Genomic DNA, 16,269 nt, shown 5'->3' with positions numbered 1-16,269 from the left:
CTCGTCCTTGCCCCTTGTTACTTTCGCCTTGATGATTCCTTCTTTGCACTCAGGGTGCGCTGGTTAATTTTTTGTCCATACTGCATACTGCATAGTTAACCACCATCATACATGTGAAGATTGATAGCCGCATTTAATTACACCATAGGTCAATGTGGTTTTTAAGCTACTTTATTAAGTTTGAAAGCAATAGCTAGCTAGCTTTCAATTGTTTTGAATTATGATGCCAGATTTGACCATTTACAGTTGGAATGGAGGGAAACATATAGGAAATGCACCGACGCTTGTTGGCTACTGTGGACATATATTTGTTTCCCTGTTCTGACTTGGGGATCTTGTAGACTTAAAGTATGTCTCGGATTTAAGAATGTGTAAACGATGGCCAAGTGGCAGATTTGCATCATCCCATAAATTATGGGAGACGTGGCTGTAGTTTTTAAGATGTATAGGAAAAGGCACTAGCCTAGGACTGGTTATTGCATTCTTAGTTAGGCTCTGTGTAGTAAGGGCATCTACAATATGAGTATTTGGCGCCTCTAAGGCTGCCTCTAGGCCTATGAACACTGCCTCCATACACTGCATCATCGGCCTCTAAGCCAAAATTCTTAGACATATATCTATCCATTGATATGGCATCTCCTTTTTCCTATTATTTAACATAATGTTTTGCTAGCAGTACATATAGCTTTGAATAGACATCTATTATTTTACTGAAGAGTTGAGTCCATGCATGTTTTTTCCATCTAATTTTATATTCTGGGTTGTATGGAAGTGATACTTTTTAGTTCTACGTGATGATTATAAAAACACCTCACCCTGCTATTTTTGTTATATTAGATGTTCTCCTGCTTTGGCTAAATCAGAGAGAGGCTTTAAGCATATTCATCTTAAATAATGACAGTCTTTTGTACTTTATATTGACTTTAATTGGCTCCTTCTGGTATGATTGATCATGTTTTCTTAGTTAAATGGCATGAATGTATATAAATTTTGTAACTTCATTCACATTCTTGTGTTCTGCTTGTACTTTTGCAGTCTTTGGGGTTTTCTATAATAACAAGATGGTTTCTGGAAAATAACTGCTAGGAATTGTTGCTAGGCATGAAGCACGAGAAAGGCGGCAGTAAGATGTGCGAGTCAATATTAATCTTCTTGCTTCGGGGATTTTCTATTTCGCTCGATGTTTGATTCTATTCATGTCCTTGAGGCCATGGTCATTGCCATCGATAGTACTAATGGTCAGGTTGTAGTGCTTTCCCCCCTGTTGTTATATTGTTGGCCCCTGTTAATGTTTGTTGTACAATTTCCTTGATTTTTCCGTTCTGCCTTGTTGTGCATTGGATCCTCAGTGGTTGGGTTGTACTGTTACATAAGAAGAATCCATCTGTCGAAAGCATTGAGCTTAATTTAGATATGTGGATGCAATCTTTCTTTTCGTGTATAAGATAATTTGTGAATGAAGTTAAGAGTTCGCTTAAAACTGGCATGACCTACATAAGAAAGATAAGATGGGCGCATTTGCTTTATTTTAAAAATATACTGATTACAATATTTACAGATTTCTTATTAGTATTTTGCATAATTGTGTTCTCTAACTGATCTGGTATTTCATTTTTAGCATGATACTTCTTTGCAGATACAAATGAGTAATTATCAATTGATATTTAACATCACATTTGGTAGTGGAAGATTTAGTAAAATAAGGTGGGTACATATCATTGATCAGTATCTGGTGTTTTTCGACCACATTAGTTAGTAGTTTTTTTAGTTTTGGTTTATTTTAGTTCCAGTATATTTAAAGTGCTGGTATTTGCTTCTGAAAATGGCTTTGGTAACATTGTGAAATATATCTTTGACTTATGACTATGCATTAATTATTTATGTGCTGTGAATTGAGTGTCAATGTGTTTTATAGTACTGCCAGGTTAGAGTTTGGTGCCAGGGTCGTTGCTGGGTGCGTGGCTACTGCTCCTTCGGATTCGGTTACTGTCTCAGGTGCTCAATGTACTACTGCAATAGATGCATTGCAGTTACCAATCTTCGTTTTCTTAGTAGTATTGATGTGTTATTTCCTTTGAACTGTCTTGTTGACATTGCCTCCTCCATTTGGAGGTATCTCTTTCTTGGTTTGTTGTGGATACATGATATTTTAGTGACTATTAACTGGTTCATATAGGCGGCCAACTGTAGTTGCCATTGTGGCTGGTGGGGAATTTAATAATAGCTGCATTTTAGTTCTCTATGTGCCTTGACGAAAATAGTAAGAGAGGGTTCCGAACCAAAGGATCGGTTCCTCAGTTCCTCACTTCGTAAAATTGTTCAGTCAGACCACCGGTTACCTGACTAGAATGCTTCCCTGCTCACCTTTCCTACTAAGTTGGCCTTTGTTTGGGCTACAGCTTCTGATTCTCAGATTCTAGGCTTCTAAACACGCCGGATTCCTGTGTTGCTTCCTAGAATCCGATTCCAAAAATGAACTACCAGCGCAAGGAATCCGGAAGCAGCGATTTTGGCGATTCAGCAGATTCAAAACGATTCGTTTTGTGCCCTTGCCCCTATTTTCGCTCGAAACTACAACAAAACTGCCACCGCAGCCTCATCCAGTATCCACCCGCAGCCCAGGTCAACGACACCCAAATCCCCTCGTCCCCATAGCGACCGCGACGGCAATAACATCAACGGGGAGGCGCGCCTATTGCAGCTGGAGGATCGGGTGGAGCACGGCGGCGGCGGCGTGAGGGAGTACCGCAAGCTCCGCGCGCGCGCCCCGCCCCCATCCTCTGCGTTGGCCTTTCCCTCAATGACACTCGTGGTGGTCAGGTTCCGGCGGCTCCATGAGCGTCGGCCCCGGCGGTTCCTAAGCGGATGGGTCTGCCGCATCCGTACCTGCCCGAAGTTCGTCCAACCTCTCTGGCCCTGTTTGGTTCGGCTGTTGATTTCTAAAAGCAGTTGTGAAAAATCTGCTTTGGAAAAACAGCTGTGGAAAATCTGATGTGAAGAAGATGTAGGTCATTTGGCAAACCAGCTGATACAACTTTTTTAGATTTTGGCCCGCAGCGGAATTAGATTTTGAAAAGCACGTCCCGGGCTGCTTCCGCTTTTGGTTCAGATTTTGGCAGCGGATTTCTTAAATCGGATTCTGCTGGGTTCGCCCTTTGGTTCAGATTCTACTGCACGGCAGCGGAATCCATCGATAAAAGCTGAACCAAACAAGGCCTCTACCCATCCCCAACCTCCGGCCACTACCAAGCGAATGGATCTGAGCGCCTTTGCTCCTCCCTGACCTCCGGCCACGCCCAAGCTAATGGCAAGCTCCGTCGGCTGCGTCCGCTCTTCGAGTCACTATCCTCTGTTTGCGCCATCCACAGCTCCGTCCGCTCTCCCCCAAGGACCAGCTGCACCATGCCTGACCTGCATCGCACCACGCCCCAAGCTCGGGCGGCGATACCCACAACGTCAGATTTTCGGAATCTGCAGCTGCAGCTGATTCTTAGAATCCAAGCCGAAGCTGATTTTCAAGAATCCGTAACCCAAACTGTGGCATTATTCCTTTTTTGAGTTATATGTATGGAATCAGTGACGGCCAAAGCACGCAAATTTATTGTCCTAATTATAAGTAATGTGCCTATTTGGGTTGTTTGCCTCTTTAGTCTCCAAATTGTATGCAAGGCAGACATGTTCCATTCACATGGTATTCAATAGATAACCTTTTGCACATTTACTAATATGACACTTCACCTGCCTGCTTGCTGGCCACTAAAGCTTAAAATTTTCTCTTACATAAAGTAGTTCAGCATGAAGCAACAAAGGTGTTGTTTGCCCATGGAGCCCCATATATTTGGATTCATTTCATGGCGAGTTTACATTGATCTTTTTCATTCAATATAGATAACAAACTTTGTTCCTTATATCTCTTGAGACATGCCTTCATTTCCCTTTATAGGTATTAGTTTCCTGATTGAGTTGGTCGCAGTTGTCGTCATGTTTTTAACCCAGCTGCCCCAGTTATACTTCAACATGTAGAGTCGTTTGTTCTTATATCTATTTGACACATTTTACGTGCACCTAATATCGACCCGTTTTCTTCATGATGTACGTCTTTAGGTGGCATATTTGCTGACTAACCTCTTACTGATAAATGACAATGCCTTCTTCATGCACGACTCTACATGGTCGATTGACGTCGAGAATCATTTGCTTCAGCCCTGATGACCAGTTATCTAGATGGCAAGATGTTTCGATGAAGTTTATATTGCTATGCCATATTAAAATAGTGCTCTTAGATTGGCTCAAACTACTACTATGTCCTGCTTGTGTTATGTCGTACTAAACCATCTCGATTCTCTTGGTAGTTTCGGCTGCATTTTCTACCACTCCCCAAACAAATTTAAAGGAAACATACATGAGTTGCTTGATGTCAGTTTACTAATCTTGCCTTCTTGATAGTTCCTTTTTGGTCACTGTAGATATCTATTGTTGTAAAAATGTTGAGATATCTTCTCCAGGAATATGGTTTTTTCTTCACTTTCAGGCCAATGCTACTCAGTTTTTCTTTGAGCGACCTTTTCTTTGAGCGATGAGGAACTTCAACCGTCCTTGGCGAAGGACTGCTATCTGATTGTCAATAGCCTCCTGTGTAAATGCTTCACTTTCAATAATTTGTACTGTCTTGCTGCCCTATGTGCTACTTAATCCTGATCTATTAAACATTACCTGGCCTATTCCTTTGTGCCGAGCTTGATGTGCCTAAATTGTAATCTGTGACATGTACTTTGATTGGAAAATTCATGAGGTCAAAGATTTGCATTGTTTTTGGTGTTGAACCGTGCATTGATTACATACTTCAGGGCGTGCTTCTTACTGGTTTAGCATTACCTGCTTGACAAAAGGTTAGGACCGGCACCCTCGCGCCTCGCGCCAAGGCGCGTTGCCGATCTAGTTAATACATTGTTGGGACTTGCCGATCTTGTTAATACATTGTTGGGACTGCTTAGGAGACAAATAAAGGGGCACTTGCCGATCTTGCCAAGTCATATGTTTTGTATACATTATTTTGCAGCACTGACTTTGGAAGCTCCTGAGGATTGCTAAGACCAACAGAGGGGCACTGGGACCTAACCGTGGCAGAGGCGAGGAAGATAACCGCAAATTAGGTGATGTATGACCTTATAGGGGGCAATTCCTTCTGCATCGAATCTTGCCAAAGACATTAGATTCCTTCTGATTCAGGGCCAGGCCGAGGGATTTCGCACGTGTCCAGCCCAAACTATGAGTCAACGGTGGAGGAGCCCTAAAAGTGTCCGAACCATTTGAGGTCCGTGCCGGGGATGCCATAAGCAATGGTTTCACGGACCACATCACACATGCGGGTAGCAACTTCAGAATTGATGAAATCAAGTTCAAATCGAAAAAAAACAACGGTTTAATGAAACCAGGGTAAAACTGTATAAACCCTAAAATCGAAATCTAAGAGTAGTGGGAACCAACTTTTTTTTTTAGAAAAGGAGGATGACCCCCGGCCTTTGCATCTGGACGATGCGTACGGCCCTTTTATTAATTATTGACAGAAGACTTTACAGAGTCATACAATAGTAAGCCTAAAGCTACCAACTAAGCAACATCTGAGTCATACAATAGTAAGCCTAAAGCCACCAACTAAGCAACATCTGTCGCTATCCCTATCCAGTTGATGTAACGGCGCTGAAAGTCTGGGCCTAATACCAAATAGACCTCGCATCCAAACCTAACATCTAAGACTTGAGGTCCCAACTAGGACGCCTGTCGGGTGTGGGCACCCACCAGTCCGGCGTGCTTCTCAACCAGGACGCCTGTCGGGTATGAGGCCGCCGCAGCCACCTGCCACCAATCCATCTTCAGAGCTGTAGTGCTGCATCAACCCTGCCCGGTCTGGCTGCCGCCGACGCCACAACGACGCCAGGCAACGTCACCCTCCTGCGCGAGTCCATCTTCGCACATCAGGCGCCGAGTCTCCACTGCGTCACGCCGCCGAGGTCCGCCGTCATCAATGGACCAGATGAATCACCGCTCCTCCTCTTGTCCCCTCCAACCAACACTTGCTCCAAAACGATGCCCCCATGAGGGAGAACGATACCGAAGGCACCGTCATCGTCCGATCCGGTAGACCCAGATCTAGGGTTTCCCCCGGAACTTCCCGATCAGGTTGATGTGACCTGCAACGATGATGCCTCCAGAAGGGAACGACGTCTGAGACGCCGCCATCGTCCGCCAAGACCGCAGTCAGGCGTGATTTTCACCGGAAGCCACGTCTTCCCAATCTCGCGGCTGGCTGGAACCGAGCGGAACCTCGCCACGAAGACGTATGTCGCCGTCGGTACTCTGGCGGAGATCCGGCATCTCCTCACCGGTCTCTCCACGCGCCGCCGGTCGGCGGAAGGCCTTCCCGTGACGGATCCAAACGGGGTGTTGGATCCGCAGTGACCGCCGTCACCATCACGACCAGGACAGCCCACCCCGCCAGATGGGGCGCTGCCACCGCCGCCATCCGTGCAGGGCCGCCGCTCCGCCGGCGATGGTGCTCCGGCCCCCGCCGCACAGCCCGGATTCGCCGTCCCAGCCGCTGCCGTTGGATCGCACGAGAGGAGCCGCCCCCGCCGCCTCAGATGGGATTCGCCGCATCCACCCGCCCAGAAACCTTCGGCACCGGGCCCGCCGCCACCGCGGCCCATGCCGACGGCAGCGGCGGCAGGAGGAGGCGGCAAGAGGGAGCTGGCGGCGCTAGGGTTTCGGGGCCCCTGGCGCCGCCCGGGGAAGGCGACGCGAGGGGTTCGGGGGGGGGGCGCCCCGTCGTAGTGGGAACCAACTAAGGGCATAAGCATAAAAAAACCCTAGAATGAACGTCCTAGCATCAAACTTACCGCGGAAGATTATTTGAAAGACGATGATCAGGTCATTACATCAGACACCAAGAATATTTATATCCGGTTAGCTAAGTCCTGGCAGACCCGATCAAAGCATGGTGCTTCTTCTCAGATGGAAAAGGCACGGTGCTTTGTATACAGACAGGGATCTATCTATGGTCCTCCTTTCGGACGTGTGTGTCACCTAGCAAGTAGCAACACAAACAATCCCTTAAAAAGGAAGAGAAACAGCAACACGCAGACAAATTCCTCTGAACTGTTCTCGTTATACCTCCGTGCTTGTTCTTGTTCCTTGCTCCTATAAATAGATGTAGGCACAACGATGGAGGGAACACTCTTCTCGAAGCCAGATATGGATTCCAGAACAGCGATCTGCGGCGCTCTGCTGCTACTGGTGACATTGCTGCCTCTTTCAGCCACCGCGTCGAGCAAGGTAAGATCCATGCTCGATTCTTCTTCTCACAGCATTTAGCTCAGCTTCTTTCCAATCTTTCACTGATAACATTTTTTGTTGAAATTTCAGCTCTACATTGTGTATATGGGGGAGAAGAAGCACGATGACCCGTCCGTAGTCATCGCGTCGCACCATGACATCCTAACATCCGTTTTTGTGAGGTACCACTGGATACGAGTTCATGTCGCATTGTAGAAGTATTAGCAGGAAATAGTCGTGATTTGCTCACCTTTTTTACTTTACTTGTAACAGCAAGGATGAAGCCATGAGGTCGATAGTTTACAGTTACAAGCATGGATTTTCTGGGTTCGCGGCTATGCTCACAAAATCTCAAGCTGTCGCAATCGCAAGTAAGTAATTGTCAACCATTTTTTTGTAAGACGAGGTTACTCCCCGGCCTCTGCATCATGATTGCCATTTACACAACCATATTTGTTTAGAGTACGAATATTAATTGTCAATCCTGAGGTGGCATGAGCTTGCTATATTTATATCAACTTGCACAATCGAAATGAACTAATCAACATACTATGAATGTAGAATTTCCTGAAGTTGTCTCTGTGAAGCCTAATATTTTTCACAAAACGCACACAACTCGGAGCTGGGATTTCCTTGGGCTTGACTATAATCAACTGCCACAACAACCGGGGCTCCTCAAAAGAGCAAAGTATGGTGAAGATGTCATTGTGGGTGTGATCGATACAGGTTTGTAATCCCATCCTTAAGCTTAAATCCAAAACATGAGAAATCCCAAGACCAGGAATCAATCATGACCCCATGGATGCACATGCTTCTTTATAGGTATATGGCCTGAATCACGAAGCTTTGATGACAATGGCTATGGCCCCGTGCCAGCACGGTGGAAAGGAAAATGCCACAGTGGCGAGAAGTTCAACGCCACTGGTTGCAACAGAAAGATCATCGGTGCGCGGTGGTATGGCCGTGGCATCAGCGCCGAGTCACTAAAGAGCGACTATAAGTCACCTAGGGACCTCAACGGCCATGGCACACACGTCGCTTCAACTATCGCCGGTGGGGAAGTGCAGGGCGTGAGCTATGGAGGCCTAGGCATGGGCGTGGCACGTGGTGGAGCACCACGTGCACGACTTGGTATCTACAAGGTGTGCTGGGTGGATGAGGGTTGCCCTGACGCGGCGGTCCTTGCTGCCATCGACGACGCCATACATGATGGGGTTGATGTCTTGTCGCTCTCTGTTGGAGGGGTTGGTCAGGAGTACTCTGGGACGTTGCATGCTGTGCAAAGAGGGATCTCTGTCGTGTTCGCCGGAGGGAATGATGGCCCTGTGCCACAGACGGTGACGAATGCCATGCCGTGGGTTACGACGGTGGCCGCTAGCACGATTGACCGGTCTTTTCCAACCTTGATATCGCTTGGGAACAAAGAAAAGCTGGTGGTACGTACCAAACTATTTCACTCTGTTTTAAAAAAGTATGTAAATTATTTCTTATATTTTCCATCTCTTAAGAAATATTACAGGGAAGTGTTACCTTGCCCTTCTGAAGGGACAGAAAAACCCCATGGAAAATATTAATGGATAAAAAAAGAAAAACAGGTGAAAGATGTTATTGGATAAGACGTGCTCCAATCCTAAAATAGTTAATATATATAAGATAGCATGAATGTGGAGGATTGGTCAATCTGGCGTTTCCCTATAGTTTTGCTAAATAATAACCTTTTAGACTCACTGAGCACGAAAGTGACGTTCAAACCAACCCTGGAAAAATAAATGGTTTGCTCCTCCTTGAAGCTCATTCAATATATATACGAGGCATTGCTTGTTCTCCACCAACTATATCATATCTTGTAGCTTTCCTCAGTTAGCTTGTTCTTTAATTTGTGATCAATTTGAAATGCAGGGGCAATCTCTAAATTACAATGCAGCTATGAATAACAGCGGCTCTCAGGCCCTTGTTTATGCTGGGAGGTAATGAAAGAAACCAGTCTCTTGACAACATTTGATTAATAGTAAATGCCGCGCTTTAGGACGAAACCATGTTCAATTTTTAAAATTTTGAGCAGATGCGACCCGGAATCACTGGCCTTGGGCAATGTCACGGGCAAAACCGTCCTTTGTTATGCACCAGAAGAGGCATCGCGGTGGTCGCCCCAGTTAATACTCCCTTATGCCATCAATTATACTATAGAGGCCGGTGCGAAGGGCCTCATCTTCGCACAATACACCGCCAACAATCTTGACAGCCTGGTTGAATGCGAGGGATTTATGCCTTGCACGCTGGTGGATTTTGAGATCGCACATCGAATTTTCTCCTACTGGGACATGACTGAGTGAGAATTTGTCGAATTGTTTGAAACTGCAGTGTGAACATATTTGGGCAGTCAGTTTGCCATCTCCTTATCCAAGAACTAATTCATGTTTGTCATGTGTCTAGCAATCCGGTGGTGAAGGTGTTTCCGGCTGTAAGTGTTGTTGGAAATGGGGTGTTGTCGCCAAGGGTCGCCTCGTTCTCGTCCAGAGGTCCAAGCCTATTGTTCCCCGGCATACTCAAGGTGTATATCATTACCAACTTATTAACTTGAGATAAATAGTTGAATTTTTGTCACTGTTTGTTTGCTATCTAGCCTCTCTAGTTTTTCAGAATTGAAGACTTGCATACCTAACTCATGATCAAAATTAATGTTTGGACAGCCCGACATTACTGCTCCTGGCGTCAACATCTTGGCGGCGGTGCGCGGCTCCTATGTGTTCTATTCTGGGACATCAATGGCGTGCCCACATGTCTCCGCAGTGACCGCGATGCTCAAGTCGGTTCACTCTCAGTGGTCACCTGCCATGATCAAATCGGCCATTGTCACCACAGGTAGGAAAGTAGAAATACCCAAAATACGTCAAAATAACTCATTGAATATATGACTAACTTGATTGTTCATTGTCATTGATTGAAGCATCTGTGACCAATCGTTTTGGCATGCCAATCCAAGCAGAAGCTGTCCCAAGGAAACTAGCCGACCCCTTCGACTTTGGTGGTGGACACATTGACCCAGATAGAGCCGTTGACCCTGGCTTAGTTTACGATGTTGATGCAAGGGAGTACAACAAGTTTTTCAACTGCACCGTTGGATATTTAGCTGGTTGTGAGTCCTACTACCTAAATCTCAACCTCCCGTCAATTGCCGTGCCAGACCTCAAGGACCATGTCATGCTTCGGCGCACCGTGACTAACGTTGGGCCAGAGGAAGCAACATATCATTTAGTGGTTGAACCTCCAGCGGGGATAGATGTGTCCGTAGAGCCATCTGTGATCAATTTCACCCAAAGCAGTAGTAAAAGCGTGACGTTTATGGTGACATTCACAACAAGGCAGAGAGTGCAAGGAGGATACACTTTCGGGAGCTTGACATGGTCAGACGGAAGTACCCACTCAGTGAGAATTCCTATTGCGGTACGGACTGTGATACAAGACTTTGTTGCAGATACATCTTAAGTTCATATTCTTTGTATTATACACATTCTTGATGTATTCATGTGGTTGGCATAAGAAAATGTAGAAGACACACTTCAATTTTTTACATCATCACAGAAAATGTTATACTGGAATAAAATACAATTCTTTGCTAAGGGGAGGTTTATTCACAAACTTTTACGAAAAACAAATTAATGAGAAAACCACAGATCATATCGAATGAAAGAGACTAAGGGAGAACGAAGGATCAAAAATCTCCCGAACCTTTCTTTCTGGATGAAAACGTTTCTAAATTGAAAGTGAAAAGAAATAAACACGATCAAATTTTCTTAGCTAGGCCAAAATCACTGAATTCATGAATGGCTGCTAATGTCCAAAATGCTCGTGTTTGTACACTGAAGTTAATTTAGGTTTACATTGTTATCGAAGTTTGCACGATTTCCTTTGTGATATCACAAAATTTATGCCTCGTTGTTCTTGGGGTCCAAACTTCAGGATCCTTATTTTTGCGTTTGTCAATTAATTGTTCTGAGAACCCATGTCCATTTCAATTCTATTGCTCCAGATAGGGTTCCTTGGCGGGTGAAAATAATAATCTAAAACACATAAAATCAGTTTAATAAAATTCTGTTTCACATTCCTTTTGTAATGATGGATTATCCCCCGCCCTTACCTCGTCCCCGGCATGTCTCTTCCGATTTGAGTATCATTGACCTTAATGCCCCACTCCTCACGCTGGGTATGGAGGAGGCTGTGTGAGCCACCCGCATGGGGGTCCAAAGGTTGTCACCCATCATCTCCTTCTGGCTATCAGTTTCCCTCGGCGTTCTAAGTTCCATGAAATCTATGCCATATTATCCCAACACTTGACAGTCGACGCCATCGCTAGTCCTCATCTAGGAGGGTTGCCGGGAGGTTGATTGCTGCATTCAAAGAGGGGGTTCCACCGCATCAACTCCATCAACTCTTTCCCCCTCATCTCCATTATGTTTCTCCCATCCATATGCAAGTAATCTGTTGCAGGCAGCTGGATGGGAATTTGACGATGCCGATCATATAATAGTGCTACATTTACAGGGTTTTGATAACTAGGATGATGATTGGTCTTGATGTACTGTTGCTACAACTTTGTTATGCTCAATGTCTATTACTAGGGCCCAAGTAATATGGTATCATATCTTAACCATATAAGTTTTCATGATGTCACTGTGTCTGGATTGTACCTGCAAGTGGTATGTACCTATTATAGTCTCAAAACTGATATAGCGGGATATCAATGGGGAGTGTTGTAACTTGATGTTTCCATGTATTCACTAAGTGTTTATGTGTTGGCACGGCTGTCTCGCAAAATGATGCCTTAATTACCCTTTGTTTAAACTATGACCATGGTGACATGGGAGGGTAGGACTATAGATGTTGGGCAAGCTCTTGTTCTTATAGATAAGCAAGTTCAACTATGTACTAATACATGCCTACAAAAGTAGGAGAACATGAGCTTAGTTTTATATGCTTTGTTATGTGCACTATGATATGATTGATGATGTCTATGTAATGTCCCAATATCCATTCTCGGGTCTATGTTTTCTATAAATGTTTGTTCTCTTTAAGTACTTGTTAGTTGGCTTTCCGAGTGAAAGAATTGAAAACCATGAGACGAGCTTAGAGAGGAGAACACATCACACTACACTAGTAGAAAACAGGGCATACGTTTGGGCCTGGTTAGCCCATTAGTCCCGGTTCGGTCACGAACCGGTACCCCTGGGCCCATTGGTCCCGGTTCATGAGGCCGGGGGCCTGCCGGGCCTCGTGGGGGCATTGGTCCCGGTTCATCTGGGACCTTTGGTCCCGGTTGGTGGCACGAACCGGGACCAATAGTCCTGCTCCTAGCCCACCTCCATTGGACCCGGTTCATGAGATGAACCGGTACGAAAGGGTGACCTTTACTCCCGGTTCGTGCCACGAACCGGGACCAATGATTTGCCTATATATACCCCTCGCCCGCGAGCAGAGCACTCCCAGTGCTCTGTTTTTCCTGGCCGGCGAGGGGGGAGCTTTGTGGTGCTCTAGCTCACCTCCTATGCATACCAAGTGTTCGATGGAATGACCGAGCACACTACTTAAGCCTTCTCCTCTCCAAGCTCGACCTCCAAGCTTCATTTTCCTCAATATTTGTCTAGGTTTAGCGGTCCGTCACGTCCCGTCCCCGTCTTCACCGCCGTCGATCGCCCGCGCCGATCTCGTCGCCGGCACCACCGTGGTGAGCCTCTTATTCTTATCTTCTTTCTGAAAGGAAAAAAAATTCTTACTTGTATGTTTATATATATATACTTGTATAATTTTATTACTTTTATTATTGCTTCTTATTATTTAGTGCGATGGTTTTGGTATCCGCCCCCATCGGCCCTCGTCCTGTCTATGATTCGGATGTGGTATATATTATCTTTATAACTATTTGGTTCATTTATTGTTTATGACAATTATACCGACCAACATGACATAGATTTTATTTATCTAGGAGGTATGTGAACCGGAAATTCCAACCGACCCTATTGTCGAGAGGTTAAATTTAGTTGAAGAAGAAAACAATTTCTTGAAGGAAAAACTAAAAAAAATTGAGGAGGAGAAGATGATATTGGAGTTGCATGTTGCGGATGTCGTCGATGATCACAAGAACAAGATGGATGCAATGCGCTTGAAGATTAGAAAGATTAGAAAATATGCCATTCATACCGAGGCTTGGTATCATTATGCCGTTGGATCAATTGTTACCTTGGTTGTGATTATGATCGCATTTGTTTTGGCATTGAAATGTTTTACATAGTTTCAATGTATGGTTTAATTAATTAGATGCTCTCGAGAGCTATATGTTGTTAGATGAGAACTATGTATGTATTTTGGTTTTAATATGATGATGAGATTCTATTAATTTGGTCACTTAATTATCTATTCATGATGTTCTGTAATGGTTTTTGACACACTTAATTATATATAATGCACGCAGAAGAACAGGCAATGGATGTATGGTGACAAACACACCTCCGAGTACATTAAGGGCGTGCATGATTTTCTCGAAGTGGTTGAGGCAACAAGCAGAATGGTTTTATGTGTTGTCCATGCCCTGTATGTGGGAATACGAAGTCTTACTCTGACTCGAAAATCATTCACACCCACCTGCTTTATAAGGGTTTCATGCCACACTATAATGTTTGGACCAAGCACAGAGAAATAGGGGTTATGATGGAAGACAGCAAAGAAGAAAAGGACGATGAGAACTATGTGCCCCTCGAATACGGTGATGCTGCAACGGGGGAAGCTGTTGAAGATCAAGAGGAACCAGACGATGTGTCCGATGATGATCTCCGCCGGATCATTGTTGATGCAAGGAGTCAGTCTGAAAGTCAAAAGGAGAAGGTGAAGTTCGATCGCATGCTAGAGGATCACAAAAAAGGTTTGTACCCCAATTGCGAAGATGGCAACACAAAGCTCGGTACCGTACTGGAATTGCTGCAGTGGAAGACAGAGAATGCTGTGCTTGACAAAGGATTTGAGAAGCTACTGAAAATATTGAAGAAGAAGCTTCCAAAGGATAACAAATTGCTCGATAGTACGTATGCGACAAAGAAGGTTGTTTTCCCTCTAGGATTGGAGGTGCAGAAGATACATGCATGCCCTAATGACTGCATCCTGTACCGTGGTGCGTATGGGGATTTGAACGCATGCCCGATATGTGGTGCATTGCGGTATAAGATCAGACGAGATGACCCTGGTGATGTTGACGGCGAGCGCCCCCGGAAGAGGGTTCCTGCATGCCAAGGTGATGTGGTATGCTCCTATAATACCACGGTTGAAACGCCTGTTCAGAAACAAAGAGCATGCCAAGTCGATGTGATGGCACAGAGATGACCGTAAGAAAGACGGAAAGTTGAGAGTACCCGCTGATGGGTCGCAGTGGAGAAAATCGAGAGAAAGTACTGGGAGGAGTTTGCAGGTGACACAAGGAACGTATGGTTTGATTTAAGCGCGGATGGCATTAATCCTTTCGGGGAGCAGAGCAGCAACCACAGCACCTGGCCCGTGACTCTATGTATCTATAACCTTCCTCCTTGGCTGTGCATGAAGCGGAAGTTCATTATGATGCCAGTTCTCATCCAAGGCCCTAAGCAACCCAACAACAACATTGATGTGTACCTAAGGCCATTAGTTGAAGAAATTTTACAACTATGGACTGAAAAAGGTGTACGTGTGTGGGATGAGCACAACAGGAGGAATTTGACCTGCATGCGTTGCTGTTTGTCACCATGAATGATTGACCTGCTCTCAGTAACCTTTCAGGACAGACAAACAAGGGATACCACGCATGCACGCACTGTTTAGATGACACCGAAAGTATATACCTGGACAAATGTAGGAAGAACGGTTACCTGGGGCATCGTCGATTCCTTCCGACCAACCATTAATGTCGAAAGAAAGGCAAGCACTTCAAAGGCGAGACAGATCACCGGAAGAAGCCCGTGATGCGTACCGGTACTTGCTATGGTCAATGATTTAAAAGTAATATTAGGAAAGGGTCCCGGAAGACTATCTGTTCTGAATGACGCTGAGGGACACACACCCATGTGGAAGAAGAAATCTATATTTTGGGACCTACCCTACTGGAAAGACCTAGAGGTCCGCTCTTCGATCGACGTGATGCACGTGACGAAGAACCTTTGCGTGAACCTGCTCGGCTTCTTGGGCGTGTATGGGAAGACAAAAGATACAGCGGAGGCACGGGAGGACCTGCAATGTTTGCACGAAAAAGACGGCTTGCCTCCAAAGCAGTATGAAGGTCCTGCCGGCTACACTCTTACCAAAGAAGAGAAGGAAATCTTCTTTGAATGCCTGCTCAGTATGAAGGTCCCGTCTGGCTTCTCGTCGAACATAAAGGGAATAATAAATATGCCAGAGAAAAAGTTCCAGAACCTAAAGTATCATGACTGCCACGTGATTATGATGCAACAGCTTCTGGTTGCATTGAGGGGGCTTCTACCGGAAAACATTCGATTAGCCATTGTGAAGCTATGTTCATTCCTCAATGCAATCTCTCAGAAGGTGATCGATCCAAAAATCCTACCAAGGTTAAGGAGTGATGTGGCGCAATGTCTTGTCAGTTTCGAGCTGGTGTTCCTACCATCTTTCTTCAATATCATGACGCACGTCCTAGTTCATCTAGTCGACGAGATTGTCATTCTGGGCCCTGTATTTCTACACAATATGTTCACCTTTGAGAGGTTCATGGGAGTCCTAAGGAAATATGTCCATAACCGCGCTAGGCCAGAAGGAAGCATCTCCATGGGCCATCAAACAGAGGATGTCATTGGGTTTCGTGTTGACTTCATTCCTGATCTTAAGAAGATAGGTCTCCCTCAATCACGGTATGAGGGGAGACTGGATGGAAAAGGCACGCTAGGAGGGGACTCAATAGTATGTAGG

General features: G+C 45.2%; 2 protein-coding genes across 38 annotated transcripts in view; both read left to right on the top strand.

Moving 5' to 3' along the window:
• The window catches only part of LOC123160669 (uncharacterized), an 8,098-nt gene extending 3,275 nt beyond the window's left edge, over positions 1-4,823 (top strand). For 6 of the 36 annotated variants that reach the window (XR_006480297.1, XR_006480295.1, XR_006480290.1 and 3 more), the window contains one exon: positions 1,100-4,823. The gene's annotated coding sequence lies outside the window, so the exon portion shown is untranslated. Of the gene's footprint in view, positions 1-1,035 lie in introns of all 36 variants that reach the window. The other 30 variants (XR_006480294.1, XR_006480293.1, XR_006480286.1 and 27 more) reach the window with 22 other exon arrangements.
• A 2,428-nt stretch (positions 4,824-7,251) lies between these two features.
• LOC123162335 (subtilisin-like protease SBT3.8) lies at positions 7,252-10,818 on the top strand. 2 transcript variants are annotated; one of them, XM_044580131.1, is made up of 10 exons: positions 7,252-7,332; positions 7,423-7,514; positions 7,606-7,703; positions 7,894-8,058; positions 8,155-8,768; positions 9,232-9,299; positions 9,395-9,661; positions 9,766-9,883; positions 10,023-10,194; positions 10,280-10,818. In XM_044580131.1, the coding sequence occupies exons 1-10, from the start codon at positions 7,252-7,254 to the stop codon at positions 10,816-10,818; spliced, it is 2,214 nt and encodes a 737-aa protein (XP_044436066.1). The 2 variants fall into 2 exon arrangements, with proteins under 2 accessions (XP_044436066.1, XP_044436065.1); XM_044580130.1 differs by having other exon boundaries at positions 9,392-9,661.
• The last annotated feature ends 5,451 nt before the right edge of the window (positions 10,819-16,269 follow it).

Source organism: Triticum aestivum, chromosome 7B (genome assembly GCF_018294505.1).
Source record: "Triticum aestivum cultivar Chinese Spring chromosome 7B, IWGSC CS RefSeq v2.1, whole genome shotgun sequence".
Taxonomy (NCBI): Eukaryota; Viridiplantae; Streptophyta; class Magnoliopsida; order Poales; family Poaceae; genus Triticum; species Triticum aestivum.
The sequence above is the reverse complement of the archived record's forward strand: the minus strand, read 5'-3'. Positions and strand labels throughout refer to the sequence as shown.

Excerpts from the sequence above, each read along its gene's own strand:
- LOC123162335 (XM_044580130.1), top strand. The coding sequence starts at position 7,252 with ATGGATTCCAGAACAGCGATCTGCGGCGCTCTGCTGCTACTGGTGACA. Across the intron at positions 7,515-7,605 it reads CTAACATCCGTTTTTGTGAG|CAAGGATGAAGCCATGAGGT; the intron begins GTACCACTGGAT and ends TACTTGTAACAG. Across the intron at positions 10,195-10,279 it reads ATCGGCCATTGTCACCACAG|CATCTGTGACCAATCGTTTT; the intron begins GTAGGAAAGTAG and ends CATTGATTGAAG.